Here is a 14075-nt window from a genome sequence, read left to right as displayed (position 1 = left end):
TTCATTGCGGGCTTCGTTATATGTAGTTTGCATGTTCAGGTCAGTCTACGTTGTTTGTTATTTTGTAAATATTTCAAGTATAGTTCGTGTCAGTGTTCGTCGTGTTTAATAAATTCATTATGTCTACATACCTCGCTGCACATTGGTCTTCCGATCCCTCTCTCCTCTCCTCGTCCGAGGAGGAGGAAGAGTACGACAATCGTTACAATTATGCCAAACTTCAAAAGCAGGTTATGATGTTTCTTTCCAAAAAATACTGGTGACATGTTAAAAAAATATATCTATATTTTTTTAACCATGATCGATGCTTGGCTGCCGTTTGATAAATAAAAATAATATCGATCTTATCCACAATAATCTCATAATGTACAGTCGAAGTCGGAAGTTTACATACACTTAGGTTGGAGTCATTAAAACTCCCTTTTCAACCACTCCACAAACTACAGTTTTGGCAAGTTGGTTAATACATCTACTTTGTGCATGACACAAGTCATTTCTCCAACAACTGTTTACAGACAGATTATTTCACTGTATCACAATTCCAGTGGGTCAGAAGTTTACATACACTAAGTTGACTGTGCCTGTTAACAGCTTGGAAAATTCCAGAAAATTATGTCATGGCTTTAGAAGCTTCTGATAGGCTAATTGACATCATTTGAGTCAATTAGAGGTGTACCTGTGGGTGTATTTCAAGGCCTACCTTCAAACTCAGTGTCTCTTTGCTTGACATCATGGGAAAATCAAAAGAAATCAGCTAATTGTAGACTTTCACAAGTCTGGTTCATCCTTGGTAGCAATTTCCAAATGCCTGAAGGTACCACGTTCATCTGTACAAACAATAGCACGCAAGTATAAACACCATGGGACCATGCAGCCGTCATACCGCTCAGGAAGGAGACGCGTTCTGTCTCATAGAGATGAACGTACTCCCGCCATTAAAAAAAGCCAGAGTACGGTTTGCAACTGCACATGGGGACAAAGATCGTACTTTTTGGAGAAATGTCCTCTGGTCTGATGAAACAAAAATAGAACTGTTTGGCCATAATGACCATCGTTGTGTTTGGAGGAAAAAGGGGGTGGCTTGCAAGCCCGAAGAACACCATCTAAACCGTGAAGCACGGGGGTGGCAGTATCATGTTGTGGGGGTGCTTTGCTGCAGGAGGGACTGGTGCACTTCACAAAATAGATGGTATGATGAGGAGAGAAAATTATGTGGATATATTGAAGCAACATCTCAAGACATCAGTTAGGAAGTTGAAGCTTGGTCGCAAATGGGTCTTCCAAATGGACAATGACGCCAAGCATACTTCCAAATTTGTGGTAAAATTGCTTAAGTACAACAAAGTCAAGGTATTGGAGGGGCCATCACAAAGACCTGACCTCAATCCTATAGAAAATTTGTGGGCAGAACTGAAAAAGCGTGTGTGAGCAAGGAGGCCTACAAACCTGACTCAGTTACACAAGCTCTGTCAGGAGGAATGGGCCAAAATTCACCCAACTTATTGTGTGAAGCATATGGAAGGCCACCTGAAACGTTTGCCCCAAGTTAAACAATTTAAAGGCAATGCCACTAAATACTAATTGAGTGTATGTAAACCTCTGTAATGAAAGAAATAAAAGCTGAAATAAATCATTCTCTCTGCTATTATTCTGACATGTCATATTCTTAAAATAAAGTGGTGATCCTAACTGACCTAAGACAGGGAATTTTTACGAGAATTAAATGTCAGGAATTGTGAAAAACTGAGTTTAAATGTATTTGGCTAAGGTGTATGTAAACTTCCAACTTCAACTGTAGGTAGCCTACCCGCACTGTATCTGCGAGCTGTTGGCTAGAGCGCATGTGCCAAACAGCAGAGTGGGGACATTTATGTGCACTACACACAACCTTTTATCTGCAAAAAAATCTGTTTCATGGAAACACATCTCTGGTGGAAACACTTGCATATTGTTTGTGGAGATTTTACAATATTCACATGAAAATCTCAAATTGGATGGAAACCTAGCTATTGACAATGAAGTGATGAATGTAATGCCAAAATGGGCTCACAGTCACAGTCACACACCTTATCCCCATTAAGCTCACCTATCATGTTCTCTTCCAGTGGAGCCTTCAGTCAAAACAACCTATGAAGTTGCTAATGGGGACATTGTAATAGAGAGATAGATACCTCTGGTGAATGTAAATGTATGGGGCTATTTTAGTGAAGGCTAGCAGACTCCTGGGGGAGACCGAGCAGCTTTTTTCAGCTTGATGAAGCACTCTTCTTACTTTAGATGGCAGAGTGAGTGTGTCTTTGCTGTGAAGAGAGAGAGAGAGTGTGTTTGTGTGTGTGTGTGTGTGTGTGTGTGTGTGTGTGTGTGTGTGTGTGTGTGTGTGTGTGTGTGTGTGTGTGTGTGTGTGTGTGTGTGTGTGTGTGTGTGTGTGTGTGGGGCTGCGAGTGTGTGGCTGTGTGTGTGTGTGTGTGTGTGTGGCTTGTTGCAGAGATCGAGAGTGTGTGTGTGTGTTTGCCCCTGTGTGTGTGTGGCCCTCTGTATCTGTGTGTGTTTGTGTGTGATCCTAGGTATGTGTATGTGCGTGCCCGTGTCTGTATGTATGTGTCTGTATGTGTCTTTGTGTGCCTGTGAGTGTGTCTTTGTGAGGTGCCCATGGGCCTGGTGGACATAGCACATCTGCATCTGGCTATTATTTCCCCTCCCCCATTATTCCTGCACTGCTCTTATCCACTATATGCAATCACTCCTGGAGGCCTGCGGCCTCGCGCCCCTCTTGTGCATTGATCCTTCCAGCTCATTGTGTTTCCACTGAGAAGGAAGCATAGACATGAAAAAAATAAAGGACTTCTCAAAAATAACAAGCAATTTTTTTATTGCACAGTATCACCCTTGGGTACAGAGCGCTTACTGTACTGTAGAAATTTACATCAAAGTACTTACATACTTACTGTTAGGCGCGTATATGGGAGGTGAAGTCAAGTGCAGGAGAGCGGAGTATATTAAACAGGCGCACTTTAATACTGGTCAACTACGACAGCACATAAAACATACTAGTGCCACAAACACGGTCTATATATAACAAAAGTGCAGCACCTGACAAAAATAATCACGTAACAATAAACAATTACACACAAAGACATGATGGGGAACAGAGGACTAAATACATGTAGATTGATTGGGGAATGAAAACCAGTTGTGTATGGAACAAGACAAAACAAACGGACATATGAGAAATGGAGCAGCGATGGCTAGAAAGTCGGTGAAGCCGATCACCGAACGCCGCCCGAACAAGGAGAGGAGCCGACTTCGGCGGAAGTCGTGACACTTACATAATGTATTAGATATGGGGAGTGTACCTGTGGTCTACAGTATCGTCTTGTGTGGGGAAAATGCACTTTACCCGTACAACAAAGTTAAGCTACGGTGTTCATATTAGGACAGCCTTAGTCTCAGCAGGACTTCTTTCAATCTCAGCAAGAATGTTGTCCTAATATGGACACTGTATACTACTGATAGCATTGTGCATGCAGGAATCAATAAGACTGTATTTGTAGTAGACTAAAAACAAATTATGTGATTAAAGGCCACGTTAACGACAATGGAACTTTGATAGTGAAGGTTGTTGGTATAAGGGTTTTCATTTCATGTTTGAATTCATTGTTTTATTTCGGTAGGTGTCAGAACAAATAATGACATTGAAAGGATGAAAGCTCAAGGATATCTGAGTTACAGCACATTAGCTGTCCACCAATTAGACACATCACTCCACTAATAAATAAGGCAAGGACACGTTGTCATGTTTGTATCCCCACAGAAGATTTACGCCTCTACTACACCTACAGCGTCATTGTGTTTTGCTAAACCAGAAGTACATTAATTTCAATGGATTTGCCTTGTTGTAGAGGCAGTTGTGTTGCATACGCAGGGGTGCAACTTTGGATTTAGAAGTGGGGGGGGCATCTAAAGCGCATTTCCTACATTTCTACTAGGGGTGTCTCCAACTAAAATCTTGGTCCAACAACTGTAGTCTTCTCTATCGACCATTCGATTGGTCTACATTTTAAAACATCTACATTTGAAGTTGGAAGTTTACATACACTTAGGTTGGAGTCATTAAAACTCCTTTTTCAACCACTCCACAAATTTCTTGTTAAGAAACTATAGTTTTGGCAAGTCGGTTAGGACATCTACTTTGTGCATGACACAAGTCAGTTTTACAACAATTGTTTACAGACAGATGATTTCACTTGTAATTCACTGTATCACAATTCCAGTGGGTCAGAAGTTTACATACAAGTAGTTGACTGTGCCTGTTAACAGCTTGGAAAATTCCAGAAAATTATGTTATGGCTTCAGAAGCTTCTGTTAGGCTAATTGACATTGAGTCAATTGGAGGTGGATGTGGATGTGGATGTATTTCAAGGCCTACCTTCAAACACAGTGCTTCTTTGCTTGACATCATGGGAAAATCAAAAGAAATCAGCTAATTGTAGACCTCCACAAGTCTGGTTCATCCTTGGGAGCAATTTCCAAATGCCTGAAGGTACCACGTACATCTGAACAAACAATAGTACGCAAGTGTAAACACCATGGGACCACGCAGCCATGATACCGCTCAGGAAGGAGACGTGTTCTGTCTCCTAGAGAAGAAAGTACTTTATTGCGAAAAGTGCAAATCAATCCCAGAACAACAGCAAAGGACCTTGTGAAGATGCTGGAGGAAACAGGTACAAAAGTATCTATATCTTTATAAATTTGTGGGCAGAACTGAAAAAGCGTGTGCAAGCAAGAATGCCTACAAACCTCACTCATTTACACCAGCTCAGTCAGGAGGAATGGACCAAAATTCACCCAACTTATTGTGGGAAGCTTGTGGAAGGCTAACCGAAACGTTTGACCCAAGTTAAACAATTTAAAGGCAATGCTACCAAATACTAATTGAGTGTATGTAAACTTCTGACCCACTGGGAATGTGATGAAAGAAATAAAAGCTGAAATAAATCATTCTCTCTACTATTATTCTGACATTTCACAGTCTTAAAATGAATTGGTGATCCTAACTGACCTAAGCCAGGGAATTTTTACTAGGATTAAATGTCAGGAATTGTGAAAAACTGAGTTTAAATGTATTTGGCTAAGGTGTATGTAAACTTTCGACTTCAACTGTATTTTTGCATAGGCCTATATAGACACACCCTATGGGTTTTAATAAAATCAACTAGGCTATATGGACTGAACTTGTCTGATGCTTCAAGCATGCTGTTTGATTACACAATGAGGACACACAAATGATTCAAGAGGGAGTCAGAAGAAAAAAAACTTCCCGACCCTCCTTCTCCCACTGCTGCTGGCCTTTGCAGATTCTTCCATTATGCTCCTGTGTCACGATCGTCGTACGAAATAACGCACCAAAGCGTACGTAGAGTTCCACATGTTTATTAAATTAAACTCACAAAAACAACAAAGAAGAATAAACGAGACGTGAAGCTCAAGCAGTGCTCACAGGCAAGTTCCAAGCGGCAACTAGCCCGTCCAACGATGCAACTTCAGCAGCTGCATGTGTTTTGTATACCTGTTTGTTTGGTCTTCATCCCTGTGCCTTAACATGGCACGCTGTAATTTGGGTCAATAAAAATCCCTATTACGGCTTCCTAAGCCTATCTCCCAATCCCTTTATACCAATGTGACAACATTTCTAGGCCTATATTTGCGCGCAGGCCAGGTAGACTATTTCTATATGCGTAATCATTTGTGTGTCCTTACTCAACATTGACAGCGGAGTTTCAAACAAAAGACAATGAATAAATTGACAAAACTCGTAAATGGAATGAAATAAAAAACATAATCTAACATGTTTTTAACATGTAACATAATGTAGGTTGTGAGTTCTGCAAAACACATGTCCACTCCGACAATCAGAAAGTTAAATGACTGTAATAATGATACATTGAATGCAATAACAGAAATGGTCATAACAAACATTGCAGATGAGAAATTATGGGAATTAACGATAAATGAAGGCTACTACTGGTGATGTATGTCATTTGGAATTGATAGACACATCAAAACAGTGCACACAATGAAGTAATGAAAACAATGAATACCCACGAAATGGCGGGAGAGAGCGCATTCTGGAGAGAGATGTGCCTTGTGCATCTGAGCCATAGTCCCCATATTCTTTGACCGGGGCATCCGGGGCCTCCTTGAAGGATTAGTCCACTGAGACAGGCGCAAATCACACAGTTGTCTCGTGTGCCATGAGAAGAAATATATATATTTGCGACTGCTCAAAAAAAAAAATCTCAAATAAAATCAATTAAAATACTATTTTACACCTACTGCAGAGGAATTACAGTTCTGAGAGAATGATATTACATTTCTCTGGCATATAGGATGTTCTATCGATGGTCTTAAACTGCCGTAATTTATGTCTGAGATTATATGAACATGACTGGGCATTCAAACATATTTGTATCCATTCATCATTATCAATATTGTGTTTTGTACTAACTGTACACCATGCCAGAGTAGTCTGTTGAGCTGTTAATATTGTGTCAGTGGGAAAGTAGGGAATTAGCTAGGGAAACGGACAGATCAATAACATTACATTGCTATATTGACTCTAATAAAAACTCAGATTGTGCTGTCAAAAAATGTCAGAATATCGCTGATTTCATCATTTGATTCAGGTCAAGTGTGATGGAGGAAAAAATAATACCTTAAGTTAGTGAGTTAGCTAGCTAACGTTAGCCAACTTTTGGCTAGCGCTAACTGGCGAAAACTAGTCAATTTAATTTACTTCTGTTGAAATGGGACAAAAAGGCTACAAAACATTTCCGTACACACAACAGCTGTTAGAAACTACTATCTGACAGATAGCTTCAGGCTAGAGCTGAACTGGCTGTGGTAGGTAGTAGCTAGCTAACTAGTTCATTCTCTTCAGACAGAACTTCATTCGAGAGCGGATGAAACATTAGCTAACATTACATGTTAGTTACACTACTAGCTCAGCACTGGGAATACAAGTCAAACAGCAGATATCTTGCCAGCTACATCAGTCAAATAAAGAGAAACCCGTTTCTGCTCTGCTTGCTTTACAACTCTGAGAACAAGCACAACACACAGACAGCAGCGCTGGGCTGGTCAGAATCTTTGCCTTCACACAGCCTAAATCCAGCCGGCTGAAACCGCCAAACAGCCTACCCGACAGCTCGGAGGCATTCGAGTGGTCCTAAAGCACAGCGATGACGCTTTTTTGTATCACAGTGCAATGATACAACTGGGGGGACAACATTTTTATTTTAGAATGTGGGGGGTTCATGTCCCCCGCATCCCCAGTGAAAGTTGTGCCCCTGTGCATACATTGGATTTATCGAACGTATGCATCAAATTGTAGACGGCTTGACAGAAATGGTTGCAGAAGGTCAATGTTGAACTTTTGTTGCACACATATCCAGATTATGCTTCATACCATTTTGCGCAATGACGCTGTAGGTGTGTTCGTGTCGTTAGCTGCTTAAACTATGTGGTAACAATGGATACTTTTTGGTACATAACTCAAATACTCCAACACAATTGGTAACTTATTGGTAGCCAAATTGTACATAGTGATCATTGTGTCAATAATTCTCAAAGAAGCAGAAGTGTAATTACAAATCAATTAGAATTGCTAACTTTTAACTACCTGCTTATAAAATAACCCTGTATGCTCATTTCTACTGCATAGATCATCATCACAGATATCCAGGTGGTCAGGAACACATTCAAATGGACAGAGCTAAGAGAAATAAGCTGATGCACCATTAGAACACCCCTGTGAGCAGTGAGAGATTGCCTGACGTGATTGGTTTTGCCGACTTGACGGACCCCGTGCTAACCCACCTCCCCAATGTTCCCCTTCTCCCCTTCTGTCCAATGCATTCTGGGGCATGTGTCTGTGTGTGTGCGTCTCACACCACCTGCCATCACCACCCAAACTGACAGCTGCCTCTCATCAATATTAACTGGCTACTGTGACAGTATGGCGCCCCTGGTGGCAGTCTGTGGTTCCCTGAGGACCTCCAGGAGCATCACGGCCTATCCACCTCACCATGCGCTGTTATCACTTATTCATCCAACACCTGTTCCCACCCCCTCACTCTGACCTGCTGAGGTGGGGTGCCTGTGGCTTGTGGCTTATTTCTTATTTCCCCCCTTCAACAATCCACCCCTCCCTTTGCTACTGTATGTGATGCAAAGTGGAACGAGAGAAGCATATAGGGGGGAAATCAGTCAGGCTAATGCTAAGCGCTAAAGGCAGACCCATCGCTCAAGCTCTTCTCGATCTGTTATGGCGGGGGGATTGGCTCTCACTTTTCCATCCTGAGGAGAATTAATTCCAATAGCTTTGGCATTCCAATAGAGAGTATATTGTTCAACCACTGTTGGTGTATTGGGGGGAGTCCTCAACTCTGCGCTGGTGCAGTTCACTCCCATCAAACGTGCTCCGCTTACGATCGGTATCAGATTCACCTTATTACCCAAATTGATTCAAGGACATACAGCAACTATAGCTCCAGTGTTGTTGCATCTGCCCTCTACTCTACATATTTATTTTATTTCAGGCTACTCAAGGCTACCCAGATAGAAAGAGCTAAGGCATACAGCAGTTGACTTGCGTAAGGAGAGGAAAAAACGGCGCCATTGTTTTGCATGACAAAACGATTAGCCCCTCTCTGACAGTGCACACAACAACGGCTAATCGGTTAGCGCTCTCGTCTCTCCCCGTGCCCAGGCTTGGGGAAAGGATTCCTTTTGGATGACACACAAAAAATATAAAGAATGCACTAGGAAGAATGGAGCTGTCAAGAGTAATGGATCCTTGAATAGTATTTTCTGCTATATTAGTCATACTTAATAGCTTTGAAGGAGCTATGAGGGATGTGAAAGGCCTTTGTTTGAAATCCATAACTTATGGCAAATGGTTTTTGTGATCAAATAATATCATCTGACAATTGAATTTTGTACAGAGGGGTCACATTTTTCACTATTCGGAAGGAATCTCTTATGATGGTATTTTGATTAGTGGCAGGGCGAGTGCCAGAAAGAAAAAAAGAGAAACGCACACAGTGGCAACACACACAGCAAGAATAAAATGGCAAACACTAGCATTGACTTTCATTGGCTAAGACTGTGACATTGTTAATCTTCATCAAATGCATTATCTCTTTCATTGTGCTTCCAGACCAATTTTCCTTTGAATGGGAAGTGCTGCATTTCATAGAATTCACATTTCAACAATGTTTGTGAAAACCCAGCCATGGACAACGGAATTAATATGGATCAATCTGGCATACTCCAATAAATAATGTTGAGAAATATTGGAAATATTGGGTTAGCACGTGCAATGTTAGGGGTAGAATTCTGCAGTAGAAATAGGATAAATAGAGTATTTCAATGGTCAGATAGATAGACCAATGGATGAGTTTTGGAACAAGAGCCTTTTTATCTCTCTCTGATCAATATAACATTATAGCCAGATATCAACTGTTTGTTGTGAATGAATAGTATGTACGCCATATATACAAAAGTATGGACACCCCTTCAAATGAGCGGATTCGGCTATTTCAGCCACACCCGTTGCTGACAGGTGTATACAATTGAGTACACAGCCATGCAATCTCCATGGGAAACATTAGCAGTATAAGGGCCTTAATGAGGAGCTCAGTGACTTTCAGAGTGGCACCATCATAGAATGCCACCTTTCCAACATTTTCTACCCAGCTAGAACTAGAGAAAAACGCTACCTGCCCCAATACCTGCGCCTGACTGCCCTTGACCAGCACAAAAGCATCCTGTGGCGTACTGCATTAGCATCGAACTTTTCAGGGAAGTTAGGAACCAATATACACAGGCAGTTAGAAAAGCGAAGGCTAGCTTTTTCAAACAGAAATGTTCATCCTGTAGCACAAACTCCAAAAAGTTCTGGGACACTGTGAAGTCCATGGAGAATAAGAGCACCTCCTCCCAGCTGCCCACTGCACTGAGGCAGGAAAACATTGTCACCACCGATAAATCCACGATAATTCAGATTTTCAATAAGCACCCCCCACAGCAACTTGCCCAAGCCTCCCCCATTTCTCCTTCAACCAAATCCAGATACCCGATGTTCTGAAAGAGCTGCAAAATCTGAACCCCTACAAATCAGCTGGGCTAGAAAATCTGGACCCTCTCTTTCTAAAATGATCCGCCGCAATTGTTGCAACCCCTATTACTAGCCTGTTCAACCTCTCTTTCGTATCGTCTGAGATCCCCAAAGATTGGAGTGCTGCCGCGGTCATCCCCCTCGTCAAAGGGGGAGACACTCTAGACCCAAACTGTTACAGACCTATATCTATCCTACCCTGCCGTTCTAAGGTATTCGAAAGCCAATTTAACGAACAGATCACTGACCATTTCGAATCCCACCATACTTCTCCGCTATGCAATCTGGTTTCCGAGTTGGTCATGGGTGCACCTCAGCCACGCTCAAGGTCCTAAACGATATCATAACCGCCATCGATAAAAGACAATACTGTGCAGCCGTATTCATCAACCTGGCCAAGGCTTTCGACTGTCAATTTTTTTATTTTTTATTTCCCTTTATTTAATCCGGTAGGCTAGTTGAGAACAAGTTCTCATTTGCAACTGCAACCTGGCCAAGATAACACAAAGCAGTTTGACACATACAACAACACAGAGTTACACATGGAATAAACAAACATACAATCAATAATACAGTAGAAACATCTATATACAGCAAGTACAAAAGAGGTAGGATGAGGGAGGTAAGGCAGTAAATAGGCCATGGTGGCGAAGTAATTACAACATAGCAAATAAACCCTGGAATGGTAGAATGTGCAGAAAAAAATACAGTATGAGGATGAGGTAGATTGGATGGGCTATTTACAGATGGGCTACGTACAGGTGCAGTTATCTGTGAGCTGCTCTGACAGCTGGTGCTTCAAACTATTAAGGGAGGTAAGAGTCTCCAGCTTTAGTGATTTTTACAGTTCGTTCCAGTCATTGGCAGCAGAGAACTGGAAGGAGAGGCGGCCAAAGGAATTGGCTTTGGGGGTGACCAATTGCTAGGTAAAGCTCCGCCTTATCTCAGCTCACTGGACACCATAGCAGCACCCACCCGTAGCACACGCTCCAGCAGGTATATTTCACTGGTCACCCCCAAAGCCAATTTCTCCTTTGGCTGCCTTTCCTTCCAGTTCAATGCTGCCAATGACCAGAATGAATTGCAAAAATCACTGAAGCTGGAGACTCATATCTCCCTCACTAACTTTAAGCATCAGCTGTCAGAGCAGCTTACAGATCATTGCACCTGCACATAGCCCATCTGTAAATTTCCCATCCAACTACCTCATCCCCATATTGTTTTTTATTTTTTGCTCCTCTGCACCCCAGTATCTCTACATGCACCTTCATCTTCTGCACATCTATCACTCCAGTGTTTAATTGCTACCTTGTAATTATTTCGCCACTATGGCCTATTTATTGCCTTACCTCCCTAATCTTATCTCATTTGCACACACTGTATATAGACTTTTCTATTGTGTTATTGACTGTACGTTTGTTTATTCCATGTGAAACTCTGTCTTGTTGTTTGTGTCGCACTGCTTTGCTTTATCTTGGCCAGGTCGCAGTAAATGAGAACTTGTTCTCAACTGGCCTACCTGGTTAAATAAAGGTTAAATAAAAAAATAACAAAAATGTATTGTGCCGACTGTAAAGTTTGGTGGCAGAGGACTAATGGGCTGGGGGTGTTTTTCATGGTTCAAGCTAGGGTCCTTAATTCCAGTGAAGGAAAATCTTAACACTACAGCATACAATGACATTCTAGCCCATTCTGTGCTTCCAACTTTGTGGCAGCAGTTTGGGGAAGGCCCTTTCCTGTTTCAGTATGACAATGCCCCGTGCACAAAGTGAGGTCTATACAGAAATGGTTTGTCAAGATTAGTGTGGAAGAACTTGACTGGCCTGCACAGAGCCCTGACATCAACTCCATCGAACACCTTTGGGATGAATTGGAACACTGACTTCGAGCCAGGCCTAATCGTCCAATGTCAGTGCCCGACCTCACTAACTCTCTTGTGGCTGAATGGAAGCAAGTCCCTGCAGCAATGTTCCAACATCTAGTGGAAAGCCTTCCCAGAAGAGTGGAGGCTGTTATAGCAGCAAAGGAGTGCCCATGATTTTGGAATGAGATGCTCGATGAGCAGTCGTCTACATACCTTTGATCATGTAGTGTAGGTTTTCACACAGTGCACCCCCCCCCCCCCAAAAAAAAAAAAAATCTCACCCTAGATCACTCGTGACTATTGCTTCCATTGGACGCTGTACTCACGTTGGATATCGATGGTGACGATAGCATCTTTACCGTTGGGCGCTGCCTTGTTTGAAGCCCGACAGGTGATCCGTTGGCCTGTCTCGATGTTGGAGGCAGAGAGGTAGAGTGTGCTGACTGTGCTCTCCCTTCGCCCATCCCGTAACAGTGTCTGAGGAATCATTAAAAGACCAAAGATTATCACTAGCTATTACAGTTACAAGATGTCTTACTTTCATTACATTTACCTTATGTTCATTTAGCATTCTTATCCAGTGTGACTAGAGTAACTAAGGTAGATAAGACAACCACATATCACAGCCAGTGCAAGTACAACCTTCTACAGTACAGTATGGAGCAATAGGTTTACAGTACAGTACAGTATGTACTGTATGACCTATAGGATTTTGCATTTTTTTCCCATAAATCTCATGTATGTCTTGCCCTGACTTACATAGTAATATCATAGTAGTTACATATTTGGAATTACATAGTTATAGAGTTTATTGGTTTACATCATTGACAGATTTGTGATGTCATCCGCAGGTTAGCATTTCTCATCATGAATCTGGTTCTGGGGGCAGCTCTTTAGAGTGGTCACTAGCTGGCACAGCCACAAAGTCATACGATCTGATTTGAAACCTAACCCTAAACTTAACCCTAACCTTAACCACAAGGATAACCCTAATACCTAACCCAAACCTTAAATACATTTTTGTTTTCATGAATCTGTACAATATTTAGACTTTGTAGTTGGCCTATTAAGTGGAAATTGCTTAGTTCTGCCTCCAGGACAAGACTCATCCCAATTCACGTTAACCTGCATGTCATTCTGGACAGATGGGATCAGTCGTCTTTCTATCGTTTGCCTTCTCAATCTGAATGCCTTGATATGCCACGTCATGTCATGATATGACTCAAAGTATGTGAATCCAAAACCCAGACTCATCATTGGATAAAGATTAAACATATTGGTTCTCTTTCTCCAAAATATTTTCTCCTGATGCATTTAAATGAAGCTGTTACCAGATTGAGAAGAATCAAAAGGACTTTACATCTTAACAGTGTGACATGTAAATAATATGACATGATGGGTGGCAGGTAGCCTAGCAGTTAAGAGCATTGGGCCAGTAACTGAAAGGTCGCTGGTTTGAATCCCCTAACTGACTAGATTAAAAATCTGTCAATGTGTCCTTGAGCACTTAACCCTAATGAATCCTGTAAATTGCTCTGGATATGAGCATCTGCTATATGATGTAATCAGTATCAAATGTGATACATATCAAATATGCTATACAGATGTTGATACTAAGTACTTACAAAGTAACTATACATTGCCCCTCCAAATCCTGATACAATAATATACACGTCTAAGTGGCTTGCCTCTGTCTAATTTCTGGGTTTAAATTGAGTGAAGGGAGCGCTCTCCAGTGGGTTTGTTTGGGTTAGACTCACCCTGGAACAAGCAAGATTATACTGCGAGATTGCCATGGGACCGCTTCTTTAAATGCGCCTCTCACTTTCTCCATTTCCTACCCAGGGCTGACAAAATGAACAAATTGCCCAAGAACACATCCATAATGTAGAGTGATGGAATGCTTTCTCTTTTTTCGTCATGTTAAAAGTGCGACGTGAGTGCTCCATCTTGCCCTGTGGATCAAATTAAAAATCTCAGCTGTCATTAAATTGACAGAGCGAGACCTTTTTTAGGACAGCTGTGTGGAGG

General features: G+C 41.8%; 1 protein-coding gene across 4 annotated transcripts in view; it reads right to left on the bottom strand.

Moving 5' to 3' along the window:
- The window catches only part of kirrel3a (kirre like nephrin family adhesion molecule 3a), a 289865-nt gene that overhangs the window by 92844 nt on the left and 182946 nt on the right, over positions 1-14075 (bottom strand). For all 4 annotated transcript variants that reach the window (XM_055941855.1, XM_055941857.1, XM_055941856.1 and 1 more), the window contains exon 5: positions 12371-12521. In XM_055941855.1, the coding sequence (XP_055797830.1) occupies positions 12371-12521 (151 nt within the window). The remainder of the gene's footprint in view (positions 1-12370; positions 12522-14075) is intronic.

The sequence above is a fragment of the Salvelinus fontinalis genome, chromosome 13, assembly GCF_029448725.1.
Source record: "Salvelinus fontinalis isolate EN_2023a chromosome 13, ASM2944872v1, whole genome shotgun sequence".
Classification (NCBI taxonomy): domain Eukaryota; kingdom Metazoa; phylum Chordata; class Actinopteri; order Salmoniformes; family Salmonidae; genus Salvelinus; species Salvelinus fontinalis.
The sequence above is the reverse complement of the archived record's forward strand: the minus strand, read 5'-3'. Positions and strand labels throughout refer to the sequence as shown.